The sequence below is a fragment of the Anomalospiza imberbis genome, chromosome 9 (genome assembly GCF_031753505.1).
Source record: "Anomalospiza imberbis isolate Cuckoo-Finch-1a 21T00152 chromosome 9, ASM3175350v1, whole genome shotgun sequence".
Lineage (NCBI taxonomy): Eukaryota > Metazoa > Chordata > Aves > Passeriformes > Viduidae > Anomalospiza > Anomalospiza imberbis.
This window is the reverse complement of record NC_089689.1, coordinates 28,937,978-28,958,871: the sequence shown is the minus strand read 5'-3', so window position 1 is coordinate 28,958,871 and position 20,894 is coordinate 28,937,978. Positions and strand designations below refer to the sequence as shown.

The 20,894-nt window shown below is 41.9% G+C and overlaps 1 protein-coding gene across 4 annotated transcripts in view; it reads right to left on the bottom strand.

Annotated features, from left to right (window-relative positions):
• PATJ (PATJ crumbs cell polarity complex component) overlaps positions 1-20,227 on the bottom strand; it is a 137,899-nt gene extending 117,672 nt beyond the window's left edge. For 2 of the 4 annotated variants that reach the window (XM_068198917.1, XM_068198918.1), the window contains exons 1-11: positions 20,141-20,227; positions 14,245-14,304; positions 13,996-14,162; positions 12,218-12,400; positions 10,770-10,909; positions 8,755-8,947; positions 6,926-7,054; positions 5,083-5,295; positions 2,285-2,387; positions 1,399-1,487; positions 20-158 (exon numbers count right to left, since the gene is read on the bottom strand). In XM_068198917.1, coding sequence (XP_068055018.1) covers positions 20-158; positions 1,399-1,487; positions 2,285-2,387; positions 5,083-5,295; positions 6,926-7,054; positions 8,755-8,947; positions 10,770-10,909; positions 12,218-12,400; positions 13,996-14,162; positions 14,245-14,266 — 1,378 coding nt within the window. In that variant the 5' untranslated portion in view covers positions 14,267-14,304; positions 20,141-20,227. The remainder of the gene's footprint in view (positions 1-19; positions 159-1,398; positions 1,488-2,284; positions 2,388-5,082; positions 5,296-6,925; positions 7,055-8,754; positions 8,948-10,769; positions 10,910-12,217; positions 12,401-13,995; positions 14,163-14,244; positions 14,305-20,140) is intronic. The other 2 variants (XM_068198920.1, XM_068198919.1) reach the window with 1 other exon arrangement.
• Positions 20,228-20,894: the final 667 nt, after the last annotated feature.

Sequence of the window (20,894 nt, the reverse complement as noted above, 5' to 3'; positions counted from 1 at the left end):
GCTAGCAAAAAAGAATTACCTCTACCTGAAGGTGTTTCTGAGGAAATAGCAAAGGAAGGTTTCCTTCTAAGCAAGGTGAGACGAACAGTCTGTCCTGTGTTTCGCAGTGCCTCTACCACTTCTTGGTTGGTAAAATCCTGTATGCTGACTCCATCCACCTAAAACAAGAAAATTGTCCCAAACAACAGTTACTGTGCTGCATTCTTAGGCTGCGTTGTGGAGTACAGGCTGTAAGCAACAGCCACGTTATTTAGTGCAGGAATTACAGGGTTACTCTCCCAAGACAGCAATATTTGCAAAACAATCTCATTAAATCTGTTACATTCCACTGATGAGAATTTATTTCCAAAATGCGTTTTAAAAGGAAACACAACAGTAATTTCTTCTTTCTGTTTTCATGGGGACAACCACAAAACAGAATTTACTAACCTGATACAAGTATGCACAGATTTTTTCCTTTAATTCTTTTTTGCTTACCAAAACCAGCTCGACAAGGACTGTGGATGAAGGTTCCAAGCAGAGTATCCAACCTGGAACTCAGTTCAGTTCATTATCACTGTTGGTTTTCTCATGGATTTCTAACATGTCCCACACAAGCCTCTACAAACAACTGTTTCTACAATCCACCCTAAAAACAGCCCAATTCTTACATTATCAGATATTTTAATTTACACCCAAAATACACTGTTCACCTCACTGTCAGATCATGCATCAATAGGGCCTTTCCTGCAGATAAAAGGTTATATTCATTTTTGCTCTCACAGAGGAGAAGCTGACTTTGGAAGGTCTGGCACGGCACACATTTTAAAAGTAATTTAAAATCATATCTCCATAAATATTATCTCTTAAAACAAAAAGACTGTGGAATTCATTCCTGCTTGTGCTGTGAATGCAAAATTGGCTATTATTCAATTCACTGTTATTCAATGGTTTTTCCATTTTTCTACACATAAAGCTTGGGGCTTTTAAACCTAAATTGTGACCATTAACATTTTGATTGTATCCACTAAGGAACACAAACAATGTGCCACATCTCGCAGAATCTTAACAATCCTCGAGTCCCATTCAATTCAAGTAGAAGTTAATGCTGCTCATCTTTACTGCAGGCCAAAAGCCAAGATTCTCCACTCTGAAACACTTTAATCCAAATGCTTGCCTCTTTCACAGTTAACTACTATTTACTACTTCTTTGAATATAAAATAATACTTTAACCACAGCAAGCCAAGGCTCATTTCTGTCACAAGTCTACCTAAACAAACACGAACCTCCAAATTATTTCTTCTGCAAAGCAGAGGAGGTTTAATTAATTTTAGGAAGTCTTTACTATGTTGATCTTTTAACAGAGATGTCAAATGCATTAGCTCTACAGCAATATATAAGCACAGTATTTTACTTACAGCAACAATTTTGTCATGAACGTGAATTTGGCCGTTGTGGTCAGCAGCACTCCCGGGTATTATACTTTTCACAAAAATCCCTGAAGGTTCTGCTGGGGAGGGGAAGAGAAACAAGCCACTGCATTAACCTAATTTGCTTATTTTCTTATTAAGATTTTTAATTCCAGCCTTTTTCACACACTTCCTTCTGCCCAAAAGTGGTGATTCTGTACACCACCACCATCTGCACCTTACCACTCCCACAGCCTGACACAAAACTGAGGATCTCTGGTGGAAAAAAAAAACCCAGCACTGACACAACCACCTGTACACTGACCTCAAATTTTTTTCCTTAAAATGGCTCACAAAAGGCCACCTCCTCCATGGATTCATCCTTGTGCTTACCCAGGCTTTAAACCACAATCACTTAAATCCATGCTGCGTTTGATTTCAATAGGACTAACTAAGCTAAAAGTGAAGTATGTGCTTAAGGACTTTGATCAGGACTTCAATCATCTTACAGCTAAAGAATTTAGTACTTTAAATCTTAATGAAAAAGGATTTTTCTTAAAAACAAAAAAAAAAAAGAAAAAAAAAAAGAGAAGAGAAGAGAAGAGAAACATGGAAATCAGAAAAGCTGTTCTTTGTCATGTTGGCGGTTTGATTATTAATTCTAACTCCCAATGAGAACAAAGAAATAAAAACAAAGAAAAAATTAAAAAGCCCTAAAACACTAACACTTCCCTTTCACAAACCCCCTCTAAATGCGAGATGCTGATCTGTAATTCTAGTGAATTTCATGTCTCCACATCCTAGCACAGGTAGGAGCCATTCATTTTCCCCATGGTGAATAAAACGTATTTGAGAAGCCCCTAACCAACATTTTCCTAAATCCTGTACAACTCACCCATATCACACGTGCCAGCATATCCAACAATTGTTATTCCCAGGCTTTGCCCATTCTTTTTTATAAGTTCAACATCATAGGTGTCAAAAAAGTTGTAATTACCCTATAAATAAAGCACAAGACAACGTGTAAAAAAATTCTCATGATTTCCCAGTGCCATTAGAATATTGCAGGTTAATTAAGACCTTCAGAAGCGAGAAGAGATTTTGTTTTTCCTTTTGTTTAAATGCAATGTAAATTCATTTGTAAAGTCCCTACAAAGCTGGCCCTGGGATGTCTGTGCAACTCTCCTCTGAGCAGTAAAAATCAGAACTGGAAGGCAAGAGTTCAAACAGGGAACAGTAAAGACACTGGTGAGACCAAAAGAGAAAAACAACCAAGCACATAAATCTGGGATTGCAAGGGATAAATTGAAATACATAGAGTTGTTTTCTTTCTGTAATCAGATACAGAGCAATGAGATCAAAAAGAAGATGATGAGAGTAAGGTCTGTTAAAGTGATGAAATCAAGAGGGATCCTGTCACTGCCAACAGCAAAAAAGGGACTGGGAAAATGGAAAACATTTCATAAGGGAGTGAAAAAAAGAGGAGTTCAGTCAAATGCTTGCCAAGCGTCAGCTTTGGAAGGACCCATATGAAAAGCAGCCCAGAGCTGCAGCCATACCTATTTCACTTCTCAGTGGAAGGGAAATCGATGGGCACTATCTCCTCATCACACACACCTCCCTCCACCAGCAAAGTCATTAAGCTCATTAAATGCCTTCCAACTCCCTTGCTCCATAAGAGGCTGATGGAGATGAAGATAAGTTTGGATGCTGTTACTTATCTACCGTAAGCAAGCCCACGGCAGCACCTGGAATGGAGCTGTGGCCTTGAGAGCCTGGCTGGTTTCATAATCAAAAAGCTCCTCAGAGTCAGTGCTCTGGCTGCAAACATTTCTCTCTTAAGTGACACTCCTGCTAGAATGCAAAATAATTGACATGAAGTCCAGAAAAATCAAAGTGCAAAGTCCTAAATACAGTCAGCACAAGCAGGCTGCATACTGCTGTTGCTATCTTGGACAGCACAGATAATAAGACTGTTTTCTTGTGCCCACACGCAGAAGTAGTTTCAGTTATTCTCTAACACAGGAAATTCAAAGAAAATGAAATATTAATATAAAACTGAAAACAACTAACCACCTATTAAAAATGCCTTTCTGCTGGTTTCGCAAAAAAGAGAAAAGGAAAATATTTTCCACTCCAAAGCTCACAGCTAGTGAAAGTACTCATAAACCGGAGAAAAACTAGATTATAGGGATAAATTCCATTATAAAACTGACATAAACTGAATGGGGAATCACTGAAATCATCACTAAATTAATAAATACATTCAGATTAACAACCATTCTTGTCTTTGCAAATTTCTCCTGGCACCAGGAAGAGGAATTTCTTCATAACTAAACACGAAGGCACTATTTAGTTCAGGAAATGATTTTTTCCCCCTCTAAACTGCATGGCAGGAACACGAAGGACACTGAAAAGGCACCAAGAAGGAATCACATTTTAGGGAGGCTGCAGCATTTACAGTGCTCAGGGCTGATCAGTCACAACAGGAAGAGAGAAAAACAATATTTTGTGGAGGAAACAAAATTATGACCACTACCAAAAAAAAAAAAAAATCTATTTATTTTGCCCCTAATACAGGCCCTGGAAAATATGATCCAGTCAGGAAAGAAGGGCCTCATAACAATGCTGATTCCCTTGGAAAGCCTCTTGCCAAATACTGGACAAGCCCAGTAGATCACCCCTCCCATCTCCTGCACCCTGCATTTCCTGCTGCACTGATCCCTCCTGGGGAACCCTGGGGGGAAAAGGAGCTCGGGAAGCACCCAAAATCCCGGAGTGACACAGCCACAGCATTTTCCCAGGGGTGTAAAACACAAAGCTGCCTTGGCAGTGACTGTGCCCAGTGAGCAAAGGGGTGAGTTTGGAGCAAAGTGACTTCTACTCTGACCTTTAAAAACAGTGCTTCAAAAAAAAAAAAAACAACAAAAACAACCAAAACCCCAGATCTCTTCACTCATATTCAAGAAACTAAACAAGAAAGAAAAGGCTACTCAGATTCTACACCTAAATCTAAGCAGCACAGTAGTAGCAGATGGTACACAAGCACAGCTTTGTTTATGTTTCGAGACCTACTGTACACTTAGTGTAGCATTTGTTGATTTTAATTACTCAAAACTGAAAAGAATGACTTCAAAAACAAGAGACTTTGATATGACCATGATAAGATTTGCTAAAACAAGTTTCAAAATTTTTAGATATATTTCCTATCACAGGCAGTAGCGTAGACTATGAAAACATTACACTTATGTTTCATAAAAAGATGATTGTGCTGAATAATTCTGGTGTGGCCGTGGCTCTCTGGATTTCAGACTAGGAAAATTCACAGTCCAGTTTTAAATCCACTTACAAATGATTGATGAGAAAAAATGTAACGAGCTGAGAAGAAGAACTAAAAGTACCACTTATCGATAATGTTTATGGTCTTGGTAATTAAATTAGCCACTCTGAAATAAATTCTGTAAAGCTGGTCATTCCAATCCCAAGATTATAGGTATTAATAAGATACAGGAAAATGAGAAAAATTATAGAAGGCAGGGCTGTAATAATGACCACTTAAACACAAGCATGTATCTGGAAACTCAAGAGAGGAGAAGCACTTTAGGGCCCAAGAACTCTCTGTTCTCTCCTTCCTTTATGATCACAAGCCACAAACACACTTAAAAATGTCCCAAGGAAGCAGCAGATACTCACATTTCCATTTGGAAGGGAAGGTAATGTGCTGACTGGCCAGCTCACGGGAGCTGGTGGAGCCTCCATGAATTCACACCTGGGGTCCCTTGCAACGATCATCCTGACAGAATTCCCACAGTTCCTGAGCACTTGGGCAACCTGCTCACTGCTCATCCCTTGCACGTTGGTCCCTCCAATCTGCAAGATGTGGTCTCCTGTCTGCAGCCTCCCGTCCTTCAAACGCAAATAAAATGGCAAAAAGTGTTTCCAGTCCATCCATAAAGTATCTGTTCCAGCACAAAACCGAAACTGTGCAGGGCCATCTTCACGGCCATGAGAACCAACATGAGAAAATGCCAGAAGAAAATGACCACCATGGCAACATTTTAAATAACTCAAGGACTCGTTTGCACAGCTGTGTGCTGGTTTTCCCACTGCTTTGCCCATTTAGGAGAAAACAGGCAGCAACAATGTTTTATAATCTCAGAGACTGTTGTGTGTTCTGTTTCATAGAATACTCCTCATCGGGTAGGAGTTAGAATACAAGCACAGCATTTTGATTTAGCAGTTTTCTACAAAGTTCTTCCCTCTTACTTCTATATTAGCCTGGCAATTTTTTTTCTCATGTGACCAGCTCCAGCTCGAGTGAGTAAATCCACTCACTGAAGGCAACAAGACTCCACACAATCCATTTTTCACCTGATAATTATGATTCATCACCTGCATCATCATTCCCATCACAAGGAGGAATTTCTAGCACCAAATTCTGAGCTGGTATTGATCAGCACAGCTCCACCACCTTTGGTGCACTGATTGATACAGCAATCACAGAGTTATTCCCAGAACCAACTCAAACTCATTTACAAACTCATCCTATTTTAACATGTACATGCCTCATTATTTCACATGTTCTTAATGATGTCTCATTCAGCTGAGAATGATGTGGTGAGTTCTTAGCTTATATGCTTCATTGGTAGCCAAAACACTTCATTCCTTACAGCAAAACAGGTGCTAGACAAAAATTAAAATATACTCATTTATACACGAGAGGTTCAGAGGGAGACTGCTGAGAAAAAGCCAACATTTTCCAGTAAAGCTCTCCAAATTTTCAGCTTTTATTCCATCCTGTACTAGAGGAAGTGCTTTTGAGTCTCTCTTTTGTCTGCAGGGGTTCTGGTCCGCAGATATTTTAACTTATCATGACCAAATTTGCTTGAAAATCAGAATCTGTTTTGTTACTGCAAGTGTTCTAGTCCTGAAATGCAGCAACACTCAGCACCGAGTCTCTAAAGACAAACAATCAGAGGTGCAAACTCTGCCTGTGCAACTTCAAAAGGCTTTACACCAAAACCTAAGTGACTCCTTGAACTGGTCAGGCTGCAAGGCAGGGATCCAACCCCCATTCACTGAAACCCACTGAAAAGAGGACATTTTCAATCTCTAAACTGAATCCTGCATTGCAGTGACTTTGGGAGGGCAGATTTTCTTGCCTGACCGTTCACTTGAAGAGTTTGTCCTCACAGATGTTGCAAAATGTGCCAAATTCTACAGATTATTTGTCCTGCCCCAGACTGACCAAAGGCCGAAAATACCAAATATCAGGCAACTTTTCAGAATTTTTCCACGTTCAACAATGTTACAAGAGCGAAATCTTGTCTGAGGAACAACTTAATTTATATCAGGCGCTGACTTTTTCCTCAATCATACCTTCAACCTTTATTTATTTACAAAGCATGTGCTGGCATTCCGACTTTGATGCTACCAGCTTCCTTTTGTTTAAGTATATTAGTTTATTTTAAGACTGTCAAAAGCGGTTAATTACACTTTGCAATCAAAGAAGAAGTGACATAATATAACAAATTACCCGATCTGCTAATCCCCCAGGAACAATTGTTCTTACAACTACTCCACTCGACTTTCCTCCTACAATTCCAAAGCCTAATCCTGAGCCATCGTTAATCAGCTCAACGTCTTCAATGTGGCCCCAGTGAATCTGCAATTAATAAAAACAGGAGATTTTAATTTCGGACCATCATTAACGTTTCTCGCTTCCACGTGCAGCAGGAACGAGGAGAATTAATCAGAGCAATTTTCTGTCTCCACCCCACATGCTGGAGAACTGTGGGATTTTGTTCACTCAGCTCCATTTCCTCATAAACGCGCAGTGGGATTTCTCATCTGTTTTTAAACACACATTTCTGTCCTCCACGTTCAGGGTAACAGGATACTAGGAAAAAGTTTGACTAAGAAAAAGCAATTTTAAGGTTTTCCTGCCAAAATGAAAAGCATCCTTTTAGTTTTTCATAAATCCAGAGTACTGCAAACAAGAGGGGAAAACAGAGGCAAGGAGCTTGCACTGGCCCAGTTTTCACTCAGCCTTGCCCAAATTCTTATTTCTGTTATTTCACTTACACACTCTGAACACCCCCATTCAGCACTGAATTAATAGCACAGCACAATATTCTGCCATACTGGATTGGAAGCAAATTTCCAAGCTACACTCTACCGTGACCTTATGTTCTACAAGACAATCTGAAAATAACAAAGCTGTTAAACAACCCAAACCCAGCCAATGTTTCTGTCAGATTAATATCTCATACAGGCCCAAATGGAGCAAAGTAGGCAGATTTAAGTCTTCTGCGAATAAAGGATTTATTAGCATACTGAAAATCTTTGCCAAAGCCAGTTAAATATCATAAAAGAAGTTTAAAGACCCCCTGCAGAGATATATAGTTGTATTTTATTTTGTTAGTCTGTTCAGTGCAGATCTTTCAATGAAAAAGCAGTTAAAATTTAATTCTTTAAAATTTTCAGTGCAATAAACAATATTGATTATCCACTAAAACCTTCAGATTTCACTACCTCTGTAATAATCATGAGGGAAATAATTGCTAAGAATAAGAAAAAACACTGCTTTTACCCGGATTTTCATCAGAATCCACTAGCATAATGAATTCAGATTCCAATATTGCAATCCCTGGATTTAGGTGTGCAGTTTGTCCGAATTCAGGGAAGCCACCTGCACCATATGGGTGGAACACAGATGGAAGTTCAGCCCCAGTTTATTACATGTCCCAGTGACAAGCTCTCCTTTGTCACAAAAACAAAAGGCTTCCCAATCACTGAAATTTGCAGATGGGGAAAAAAAAAAAAAAACACACCAAAAAACAAGCTGATAAATAAACAGGGATTGAGAGGTTCTTTAACAGATAAATTGTGTTTGTTTTTTAAAACAAAGACAAGGCTTTTTGGTGTGAGCAGTGCCAGTTTAAATTGGTTGGGCTGTTCTAAGCAGTGCTCATGGCAGGTTATGTTTACTCTCTTTCAAGAGGTAATCAGAGCATCTTTAATTGCTGAGCACAACTAGGTTTCAGCTGGGTATTCTCATAAAATGCTTCATCCAGCCTGTGCTGAACAGACCCTGCTGATAAGAATATGGTGATCTACTAAAGCTTCTGGTATCCCATGAAAACCCAGGATCTGTTTTATAACAACTCCACGCAGCTTTACAATGGAAGCTCTGTGCTTACTGCACGGTGAGTCTGAATGAAATGTCATCACATATAAAATCTGATTAAAGGGAAAAACCCCTCTATGTCAAACTTGCTAACGCAAACACTTAAGAGCCACGGGGAAAAAAAAAAAATCCAGCCCAGCTCGAAGTCTGATTTTGACAGTATTACAACAACTCACAGTCTCAGGTGGATTTACATCACTTAACAAGGCGGTTCTGCTGTTCCCTTGAAGTGGCTCCCGAGCCACCACCAGATGCAGGGATCCTGTGGATTGCTGGAGGAGGGCAATGGCGTGCTGATGGGAAATGTTCTGATCCAATGGCGTGCAATTAATGGCCAGTATGTGGTCATTTTCCCTCAGTCTTTGATCCCTTAACAAAACATTGAAAGCAATTTTTTAATGCAGCACAGTGACTTCACATCAGGCTCCTGTAACTGAAATGTGAACAGGCAAAACAGGCAGTCGTGCAAAGTTAAATGTTTATGTGTTTTAAAAATCTGCTTATTAGGGTACCCTCACCAGCTTACACACTACATTCCACCCTCACTGTTCCAAACTGTCCAGCTACATTTTGTTCCAGCTTTGTCATGGTACAGAAATTTGCTCACTTCCTTACTTTGCTTCTCTGCAAAATTTAATTGCAATTCCCTTATACTTTCTTGATGATATTGAACGACAAAGCAGAAAAAAGTATTTTTGTAGTTACACAACGAACTAGGAACTATTCTTCATTATGTTTAGCACTACATGATGCCATCTCTAACAACCCACAATCAAGGCTTTGATGCTGTTTTCTATCACTGTTTATTCTACAGATTGATGTGCTGCATATTTATTTTTTACTTTAAATTTATAGTATCAAGCTTCAGACGTGAAACTTTCTTGGAGCAACATGTAGTTCAGTTGCTACCTTGAGATAATATAAATTTCACAGTTAATTCACCCCAGTGATGAATTTAGATTTGTGACAAGAGAGAAACCATCACTCATCTCCTTTGTTAAATATTCATTCCGAGCACGAGACCAAACTGTTACATAGACAGACACTGCCTTCAAAGCTCTGTAGGAATCCAAAAAAGTCTCCAGGAGATCTTGTCTCAGAAGCAAAACGGGAAGCATGCTGGGGAAATTTATAAACTCCGAAACAATGTAAGTGCACATCTTAACTAAGGCGTTTGAAACTTCCTTTTTATCGTGCCATGTTTAAGATGTTTCCCAGAAATCACTTTCTTCAAGCACTAACCATATTTCAGATTCTCTCATCAAAGAAAGTGAGCAGCAGGTCATCAAATGCTAAAGTGAGATATTCACCCTCCTTTGACATCCGGATCAGTCCATCTGTCTCCACTTTGAAAGAGCCTTAATATGCTTTTCTTTAAGTGTTCTCTGGTGTGTTCTCTGCGGGCCCATCGCCATTATCATTCCAACCTCTCCCCACTCTTTTTGTCATCCTGTGTTGGCACTTCCTGACATGTGTTATTTAAAAAGTGACACCAATGACTTGAAATCTAGACACATTTTTCTTGAGACATAATTCCAAGCACTGCGTTTGTCTCATGCCAACTCTTGTGGTTTCACAATCGCATTTTATTTTTAAAGGATTGCTCTGTCTTTTGTTGTTGGGTGAAAACCCACAGACAATACAGGAAGAAACTGCCTGAAGCTTCGATTCTATGATGACATCTGTGCAGGGATCTGTTGGGAGGAGTGGATCTAAATTTACACAGGAAACAAACAGTAAAACCAACTATAAACAGAGCATTGTCAGAGGCACATAAATAAAGGAAAAAGGGGGCGGGGGAAAAAAAAATCTTTCAGGGACACAATGCATAAAAATTAAAACTGAATCTAATTTTTATTTTCTTTGTATTCTTTTCTGAGTTTTCTTTTGTTTTTTTAATCAGGACTCAAGATTCTCTAAAGTGAGTCATAATTTCTGGAAATTTCATTTATGAATGGCTCGGATATTTAAAACTCATCTGAAAACCTGATCCTCAAAACATGAGTCCTTTTCAGCTGAAAAGATGAATTCAACGATGATGAATTTCAGCTGAATTCAAGATACCACCACCAAAGTACCCCACCAGATAACCCAGACAAACATGTTATTCTGATTGAGTTTTCAACATGAAGGTCATGACTTTTCCCTTCATGGAAAATACAACTTTCCAACACAATCATGAAGATCTCACCTGTCAGCTATGCTTCCTGGCTGGACTTCTTTGACAAAGATACCAACTTCTCCCAGGCTGGGATTTTTAAGGGCAACCACACTAAATCCCAGACCTCCAACAGAAGGTTTATCAATCGTTATTGATTCTATTTGTCTTCCCTAATAAAACAGAAGATAAAATGATTTACTAATTTTCAATGCAACAGAATGAGCTAGTTGAAAATTTATGAACACTGGGAGAATTATTCTCCTCCTAAGAATAAACAAAGGCAAAATACTGAATATGTTATTTCTATAAAAGCTCCTCCATTTATTATTTTTAATATGGCAATGTATTGGATATGCAAGCACTCTGTGGTTCTGAAACCTGAGGGAATTTAAGAGCTGCTTTCACACTTCATTCACATTATGAGATGAATTCCAAACTGGATGAAAACTATGAACGAAGTGCTGTCTAGAGCAATATATTTGGGATTTCTGGAAATGCTGTATAGCTAAACCAAATTACTTGTCTTTTGGCTCCCCGTGCTTTTAATGCTGGTTTTTAGGTGTGCATTCAAACGGCTGCAGCTTTTAAATAAAAGAAATTAATTTCCTCCCCCTCCCTGCAGCTTCACACTTAATGCTAAAAAAAGTTTGCTTTTGCAACTGCCTGTTTTTCAGTTCTAATGCAAAATTGCTGGGGTTGTTTACTGGGAAATATTACTGGGAAAATGCACTGCATTCACAGCTCTTTTATTCCAAAAAAACGTGCAGCCTTTACTGCTAGATCTTATCTCTGATGAGTTAAAGACACACTAATGAGAAGAGTAATGCTCAAAATATTACAGCTACATTAAGGTAGTCAATTAGCAACAGTTACTTAATATAGAAAGGCATGACTAAGCAATTAAATTAATGGTTCAAAATAACACAGAACAATACATTTGTGGTATAAATGCCAATCCCACATGGGTGGATGTCTGCACCTGTACAAATTCTTAGGGAATTTGGTACAGCTGCATCTGCCTGGCAAAGTTAAGACATACTAAATAAAGAGTTAAATAAAATATTGCATGCTAGTTTTTTTTAATCCTTTGCACTGTTCATAAAGTTGGTACATTTCCAATTTAAAATGTACTTGATAAACAAGTGCTTCCATCAAAACAACTTTCTGCTGAAAAGGTCCATTTTCAATTAAGTGTCATCAAATACCAAAAATGTTTTCTGGCAGCTGAAATTTCCTTGCTACGTTGGTGTGTTTGGTAGAAAGTAAAACAGAAAATTGGCAATGTAAGTTAAAAAAACAAAACAAGCCACCAAGCCACTTCCTATTGCTGACATTATCTTCCAGAGGGAAAAGTGCTCAACACTTCTACTCTCTCCGGGTTAGGAGGCACCACGCTTCCAGACACACAACAAAAAAAGCAGCGTGAAGTGCTCCAAAATAAAAAAAAAAGTTTGGTTCACTAAACCTTGGAGCCTTACCTTTGCCATTTGCTGGATGATCATGTTAAATTCATTAGCTGCCAGGTTTGGGGTGAAGGCTGATGCTCTGGGTCCAGGTGAAGTGCAAGGTGTCCCAGCAGTGACTGATTTGTCAGCAAACACCAACAGCCCCCTCTTGGTAAAATCAAAATCCACCGAGCGGTCAGGAGGCATGTAACTGAGCTGTTGAAAATGAACAAAGGTGTGGAAAAGCTATTGAAAACAAAAGAAGGGTTTTCCAGAAATAACATTTTATGTGCAGGCTGCCAAAGGAGCAAAAAAAACTGTGTTCACATATGCCCATTCACACAAATATACTCACCTGTATAAGTCAGGCAGCGTTAATATATAATCTATAACCAAGCTACCATAGCAAATTTAAACTGGTTTTCAGGAGTTCCCTGAATGTTTCAGCTGTGTTCCTATGCCACTTATTTTCCTCTGCTTCTTTCATGCTTCTCCCCTGCCCGTGCCCCTTATCCTCTTTTCACCCTGGCATTCCAGAAACAACACATGCAAAAGCACCAAACACTAAAGAGGCTCTCAAGCACTGCTGCAACTGTTAGGGAAACCTTCACAGAATTTTGGCACAAAAATTCAAATATTTTGAGTCATTCAGGAGCCTGAGGCCTGGTTTGTATTATCCCCTCCCCAAAGAGAGCCTAGGGTACAGACTATCATTGAACATGTTATCTCTGCTGGAACTTGCACTCCTAGTCCTCACTGATAATGAAGAAATGAAAAATATTCCCAGTGTGACAAAATAAACTGGAAAATCCCATCCTGAAAGAAGGTGCCCACGCTTAAACAGAATTTCAAAAAAACCTAAATTTTCTAGATATGAGAATTCTGAACATTCCAAATACAAACCCCACTATGTCACAGTCATTTCTTCTATACATTTGCTTCTTCATACTTTTTAAAAAGTTTTTCAAACTTTTTTAAATAGACTGCAGACATGCAAGCAAGCCTTGGAAGAAGGGATGCAGCACCTGTGGGAGCTTGGGAAGTAGGGATAATGAATGGCACAGCCACCAGCAGGCCAGCCAGGCAGGAACACCTGCAATTCACCTGGCAAGGGACAGCCTTGTCCCCCTGACACCCACCCTGCTGGTCACTCCTTGGTTTTCAGTTTGCTGATGATTTTAACTCAGCTGCAGGGTGGCACCTGTCCATGCCCATGTCCACAAAATCAAGTGTCACTTGGCTTTATAAACCAAACCACAGAAGTTCCAACCTCTGCTGAAGCCAAGTAATTTTAAAACTCGCTTGGGTACAGCTGCATCAGAGCTTGGCAAATCTTCAGGCTGGGTTTTCTACACTTTACTTGCCAAAGCAGGTTAAGCATTCTTGTAAAAATTAGAAGGAACTAAGTGATGCTGTCTTTCAGGGAGGAAAAAATGCTGCCAGTGAGCCGATAAACAGCACCTAGCTTCAGTGAAAAACAAAGGTTCCCAGTTCCAACACTGTCCAGGACTCCAAACACTGGAGCTGATGTCTTTTGCAGATGTTCTTTTCCAACACAACCCCGCCTGTCCTGCATCCCTTTCAAAGCACGTTGCCCCGTGACCTCTTGGTTGCAAAACCACTTCTCATTTCAGCAGTGTCTCTGCAGACACCAGCTCCACAGAAGAAAAAACAGAAGGCCCAACACTCACTAACACCACGTTGGAGCTTATTAACGAGAGCGCCCTCGTTAACACACGCCTACACGTCCTGATCCAAGCTCCACTCGCCCAGAGTTATCAACACAGCAACAGCAGTAATTTTACACTCACTTGTTCCTTCAGCTGCTTGATGGATTGCTGCAGAGTCAGGATCTGGTTGAACAAGGGGCTCCTGAGGGTGTTCCGTAGGACAGCCAGGTTTTCCTGGTGTTGGGAATCCCTTCTCTCCTGCAGCTTTGCCTGCAGCCGATCCAGGATCTGCAGCACCTGCTGCTTATCTGCACCACAAACGAGTCCAGGTTAGGAATGGAGCTTCTTTGCTCAGTGCTCAGCAAAAGGAATCATTTTCAGACCACGTACCTGCGGCTGGATTTTCGGGCATGTTGAGGGGTGTTTTTGGAATTGATCAGAATAACCTGGCTGAGGTTTAAAAAAAAATCAAATCAATTAATGACAGGTCTAAACAGATTAGTAACATTTGATAAATGCAATAATACTAATCTAGCTACAACAAATTTAATAAAAAAAAATACTAGTACCCCTGTTGTTTATCCCAAGTATTTAAAAAAGCTCTTGACATAGCCTCAGCACATCCTAAAATTTTATCTTGTTCCGTGTGCTTTTCCTTTCACACACAGGAAGGAATATGACCAGCTCTTCCAAATATGAATAACAATGCAGGTTATGAAAAAAAAAAAAACTGAAAAGAAAAACTGAGACAGACATGTTCAACCAAATTATTTTGAATATTGACATTAAAGTTGTGATCTTCACAGATATACATAGAGCTAAAATCTACCTATTATTTAGAAGATACTTTCCACCTGATCATTTGTAGACAGTATTCTTATCATGCTAGTTCAGCCCAGCTGGATGGCAATAGAGGTGAAACTTTGTGTTTCCCCATAAAACAGTGAACTTCACTCATGGGACAGCACAGAGTTAAAGCCCAAAATTTGGCATATTTCCCTGTTCCAACACATTCCTGAGGAAGGTCTGTTCTAATCACAGCCTGATTTACAACAGGTGAAGGAAGCCTGTTCTCTTCTCCTGCAGGTGTTTGCCTTTCTCCTTTCTACATACATGAACAGCAAAATATCCTTTATTAAGCTTTTAAGGAGCGGAATATCCTTTATCAAGCTCCTCCACAGTGCCAGATAGAACAGGGATCCAACAGGGGCTGAGGCCTAGATGGCAGTATAAAAACAACAGACTTGCAATTAGCAGAGATGATAAATTTTTACCCTTGCTTGCATGTTATTAAATTGATGTGGAGCCTGTCATTCTGAAATCTATCAAGGCAGCTCTACCAAACAAGTTTCCTTCACGTAGTACAAGCTCCTCTGAAAAAAGCCAGCCATTTAACAGCACCATTTACTTAATTTTAATTCTATCCAGTATGTAAGTGTGTAATTCCAGAATAATATATTTGGAATTATTTTGGAACAAGACTAGCCATATCCCTCTCTCCATATAAAAGCCTTTTATTTATTTTTTAGTCTTGCAGTTCAAGAGGAGCAAGGGTCATGTGGTGAACGTGGCGCCAGGGTAAGCACATTCCAGGGGCTCTCTCCCAGCAGGACCTCTGATCCTTTCAGCCCTGCCTCTGACGCTATCTCTGCTCACACTGGAAACATCTGGAATTCTGGGAGGACACTGCTATATTTACCAAAATATTAATGATGCAGGTGAGGAGCTTTCCTTCTCCTGCAGAGTCAGGTTACATTGATTTACCTAATTGGAAAAAAAGAAGTGGATGGAGGCGTGTCACAAAGCACAGTTTCAGATTTATGCACCCTTTCCTGTGCATATCCCAGCAACTTTGGCTTCTGCAGGAATTCCTGCAGAGCTTGGTGGGTTTGTGTGGTTTCCACCCAGGGCCAGGGAGAATGAGTCTCTTTGCAAGACTCCTAACAGATTTAGGAGGTCATTTTAAATCAAACTCATAGCAAGAATTGAAGCAACAAAGCCATACAACCCCCCGAAAGATTTTCAGGAATGCTTCTGCACTTTTGGAAGTGCTGCAGCTTTTATTTTCTTTTCCATTCGAAGTAAAACACTTCTAAAGAGCACAGCAGCCTTTGATTCTGTGCTGAGAGCTGATTCTGAAGAGCAGATGAAAACATAATTTCCTTACACACGCCTGAGTCTTCATTAAGCCCAGAAGACCAAACTTAACTTCCTCGACTGAAAATACAGCATGAACCTTAACGAATCAGGACAAAGAATGTGGGAATTTGTTCTTTCTTCCTGGTTTAACTTCCCTCCATTCGCTTTCCTCCTCTGTTTTTCTACCTCTCATCAGCAGTTAAAAGAGGAAAGTGAGCGAACCAAAATGAGAAAGGGATGGAAAATAACTTCAGTGAGGAAAAGTGGCTTGAAACACCTTTAAACCAGCAGTGGGGAGAGGAAAAGATTAAACCCAGAGAAGAGAGCCAGCATGGCAGGAAATAATGATGACCTGACAGCACCATGCCCACCCAAGAGCCAGAGCAAAGAGGCTGATGCAGCTCCCCAGCCCTCTTTCATGCATTTATTCTTCCCTTTCTACTTTCCATTCAGCTGATCCTATAGTGAGCTGGAACAGGGAGCTAAACACTCAGAAAGAATCCTTCACGTTTTGGTGGGGTGAGCTTTGTGCCCAATCCAAGTGCTGAGCTAACCATCCCCAAAATTAATCTTTTTTCCTTTGCTGAGGGTGTAACAACAGCAATTATCCAATGGGGACTGACCCGAGAAAACTGGAGATTTAAATTTTAGGAGAAGAATTATAGGTAAGAGATATTGGCTCCATCGAGGCAGAAGTTCCCTGGAGAAGGAGGTACAAAACAGGAGGAAAAAAAAAAAAAAAAAAAAGAAAGTTTCAGCTTCTTGCTTGAGCTGCTCCAGGTGTCCCTAAGAGCCACTTGTGCCAGTGGATGCCCAAGTGGATCTCAGGTGGTTGAATAACAGTTCAAGTTTACACAGCACTTTGGGGTTCCTCGTGATCAGAGCTGCCCTCCAGACAGCTTGCAATGCTTTTTAGTGATTTTTTTTTTTTGGTGCAATATGCTAAAACCATACTCAGTATTTCTTTATTCTCCTTTCTTCCATAATAGAGATGGGGGGGTGGGAATTAAAGCAAACAGCTCCTTCTGGTGTGAGGGGATCCCTGAAAATACAAACTAATTTAGAGTTTTCAAGTCATGGATAATTGAGGACAGGTCTCCAAGACCTGCTTTTGGGTGCCACAGAAACTCATAACTCCATGTATTATTGATCTCTATGTTTAAGAGCCCAAACGATTTATCATTACACACTTTCAAACACACTCTAAGTCCAGGCAGAGTGTCAGCAAACAGTTGATATATTAGAAAGTCCATTCCAAGGTGTTAATTTTTAAGAATGATCCAAAACACTTTGGTTTGTCCTGTTAAAATGAGTTCATGCACTCCACATCCCAGCTCCAGTCTCCAACTCCTATGGACAGTTACTTATCTTATTGGAAACCTCAGTTCAACATTTATGTCACAACTTCCAACATAACCATAAAATCATCGAGAAAATGATGAATTTCAGGAGGTTGAATGTTTTGTAACCCAGGACAGCATCCATCTGGGGTTCCACTGTCTTCACTTCTGAGAGCTGAACTCAATGCATCCAAGGCAGTGGGAAAGCTTCAGAAGGTTTTGTATGAAATCCCAAGACTTGGATCTTCTTCAAAAGCAGCACAAGGAAAAAGGAATTCCCCCATGCTGGTGCCAGCAGAGGGTCATCAGAAGAGCTGAAAGGTTTAAGTCTTCCATTGCCATCACCCCCTGCCACTTGCACGGAGACACGGAGCACTCAGCCCCGGCACGTCCCACAGGGGAGCCACAGGGGAGCACAGCATCCCAACATCCCATCAGCAGCCTTGACAAACACCTGCCCTCCACAATGGGCTGCTGGAAGCTGGAAATTGAGGGCTTTGCTGCTGGGCTCCGGAGGAGGACACGGTTCAGCCAGCAGAGATTCTTCTGCCTGTTTTTCCCCACCCATCCACAACCACCTCTGCCTCACGTCCTTCAGCCTGGCCTCCAACAACCCTTTCCTGCATCCCTAAAGGAAAAGTCCAGCCTTGTGGGATGTTCTCCCGCCTCAGCCTGGCTGGAACCTTTGGGGATATTAAAACCCACAAAAAGCCTAACTAACTGCTGCTATTCCTCAAAGGCTTCTAACACAACCAGCCTCAGCAGCCAAAGGGCTCATCCCGATCCAAAGTCACCTTTCTGCACTAATGCAGTTGGAATTTTTCCTGGCCTTGTTATCATGAGTGACTAATTCAGTGCATATCACCCTCCTCATCACAGAGACCTCTGACTTGGAAAATTTCAGTTTAAAAGTTGATAAAAGCAAAAGCAAGGGAAACCAGCATTTGTTAGCGTGATCTTAATCCTAAATTGTCCTAACATGCCATCAGCTGAACTTCAGATATCCAAAATTTTATAGTTTACACACCATCAAGTGACTCCATACTGTGAAAAACCACTATTCTAACATGTGTTTTGCTCAGTTTTACTTATGCTGTACAGAAAAATTCAGTCAGACCAAGCATAGCACACACACACCTTTCCTCTGAAACCACCTCTGCTCTGTGCAATGCTGCAGGATTTACAAAAATGCTGTTGAGCACACACTGACTGCCCCAGGCACTTGAAAGAAGGAAAAAAATCGAATACTTCTGTGAGTACCTGAACGCTGATACACCACACATCTCCAAGGTGCAGTGGGTCACAGCTTAATTTTGCTAAAAAAATAAACCAATACTGCGTGGGCAGGCTGAGTTTTACACACGAATAGTGACCACAGGGGGAGGAAAGTGAAGAAAACACAGCACTCTGCACCTGTGATTACCAGTCTTGGTGCAGATCAAGAGGAGCCTCACTCACTCTCCAGGCATGGTAAATTTAGCAAGCAGAACCTGAACACCTGTGGACTTCAGCCTCTAGGGAAGCACCAGTGTGGGTTCTCTGCTGTCTGATAGTAGTCAGAGCTCATGCCAAAGCTGCTCACCACACAGCAAAAACATGGTCTCAGAAACCTGTCCTCATGGAAAACTCGTTTCCAATATCTAAATATTGTCATTCTCAATAAATCCTAGGTACTTTGATGACAGTGTACACACTGGAACAGAGCTGTTAGACCTGGAACCATGCTGAACTTCCAAGGGTCACAAATCAAAAAGGAATGCGGAAGAAATGCTTTCCCATTAACCACCCGTAAACAAAGGAAAAACCTGCTCTGCGAAGAATCTCTGGACCGACAGGCACTTGATGGGAAGTGTTGCAACAGGTGTGTTACTTCCCTCCTCTCCTCACCCTGAGCCAGCCTCTCCGAGCAATGGAAACTGTTTGCACAACACCAGGATGACTCCAGTGCCATGGAGAGCCCTTGGCTGCCATCAGGAGTCACACAGCCCTGTCCTGTCTTTACTGGGGTGTCAGGAACTTGTCGAGGTCCCTGGTGCCAGAAGGGCTTTCACATGGGAGGCTCTGGATGAGCGCAGGCTGGTACCCTGGCCATGGCTAGACTGGCCATGCTGCTGTTCACGGGTCTGGCTCTGGAAGCAGATGGTTGGAAGCCCTTAGAGAATTCCAGGATGGGTTGGGTTGGAAGGAAACACAGTTGGGTCATCTGCTCAAACAGGGCCATCCCTGAGCACAAGGTACAGGATTGAGTCCAGATGCTTCTGGAATGCCCCCAGTGAGGGAGACTCCACACCCTCTCTGGACAATCAATTCCAGTGCTCTGTCACCGGCACTGGCAAGAAGTTCATCCTCACATCCAGGCAGAACTTCCTGGGCATCAATTTCTACCCACTGTCTCTTGTACTATTGCTTGGCACCACCAGGCAGAGCCCAGCTCCATCCTCTTGGCAGGCTGGGATACTTGTCACAGATAAACACAGGTTTTTATCCCCTTTAGATTTTTACGCACACATTTCACCCGGCGATCCACACCGCCGCGTCCGAAGGGGAATTCACTCCTGCAGCGGTCCACGCCGACCGTCCGTGCCCCCCTCCCACCTCACCCCACCCCATCCGTGCCATTCCCGGGGCGGACGCGGTACCTGCGGGCGGGATGCGGGGCGCGGGGAGCTCGGGATGCCGGGAGCGGTGGGATGCGGGGAGCTCGGGATGCCGGGAGCGGCGGGATGCGGGGAGCTCGGGATGCCGGGAGCGGCGGGATGCGGGGAGCTCGGGATGCCGGGAGCGGCGGGATGGCCGGCGGCGCTCACCTGGGCGGAAGCGGGAAGCGAGGGGCGATCCCGGCTCACCTGCGGCGCAGGAAGCCGGGGCGGCGCGGCAGGAGAGCCGCCTCCCGAGGGACGGCCGGCACTCGGCCCCTCCCGGCGCCGCGGGGGCAGCGCCCCGGCGGGACACGGGCTCTGGCCGCCGCGGGAAGTGCAGGGCTTGCGTTTCGGAGCCGAAATGAACTTTTTAGTCAGTTTCCAGGTAAGCCTGACCCGCCGTGGTTTGGATGTGCAGTGTGGCCTCCAGCCTCGGCGGTGAAGGCAAACCGCGAGTGTAAATATTGCAGAAAAGCTTGTTTTTCACTTATTTGCAGCACATCGGTGTCCAGACTCAATGATACTCTGTGATTCTGCGTTTTGAACTCCCTACGGACGGGCACGCAGAGCCAGCTTGGTGTGAGGCCTCTGTTCCCTTTGGACACGGGTGTAGATCCTCGGGTGAAGTGTGTATAATAATATTTTTATAACAATATTCTCTGCTCAGCCTCAGCAGCGCAGCCCCCACCACTTCACAGAAGGGAATGGCAAAAAACCATAGGAAAACTCGGATGGAGTAAAGGGATTGCAAGACTTCCCCCACAGCACCCCAAAACACACCACATCACTGTGGCTTACAAGACACAGAATGTTGTCCAGGATGGCAAGAAAAACAAAATTTGTATAAATATATATATGTATATGTATATATTTATATAAATATTTTTTATTTATATTTATATTCCTGCTGGTCACAAAATAG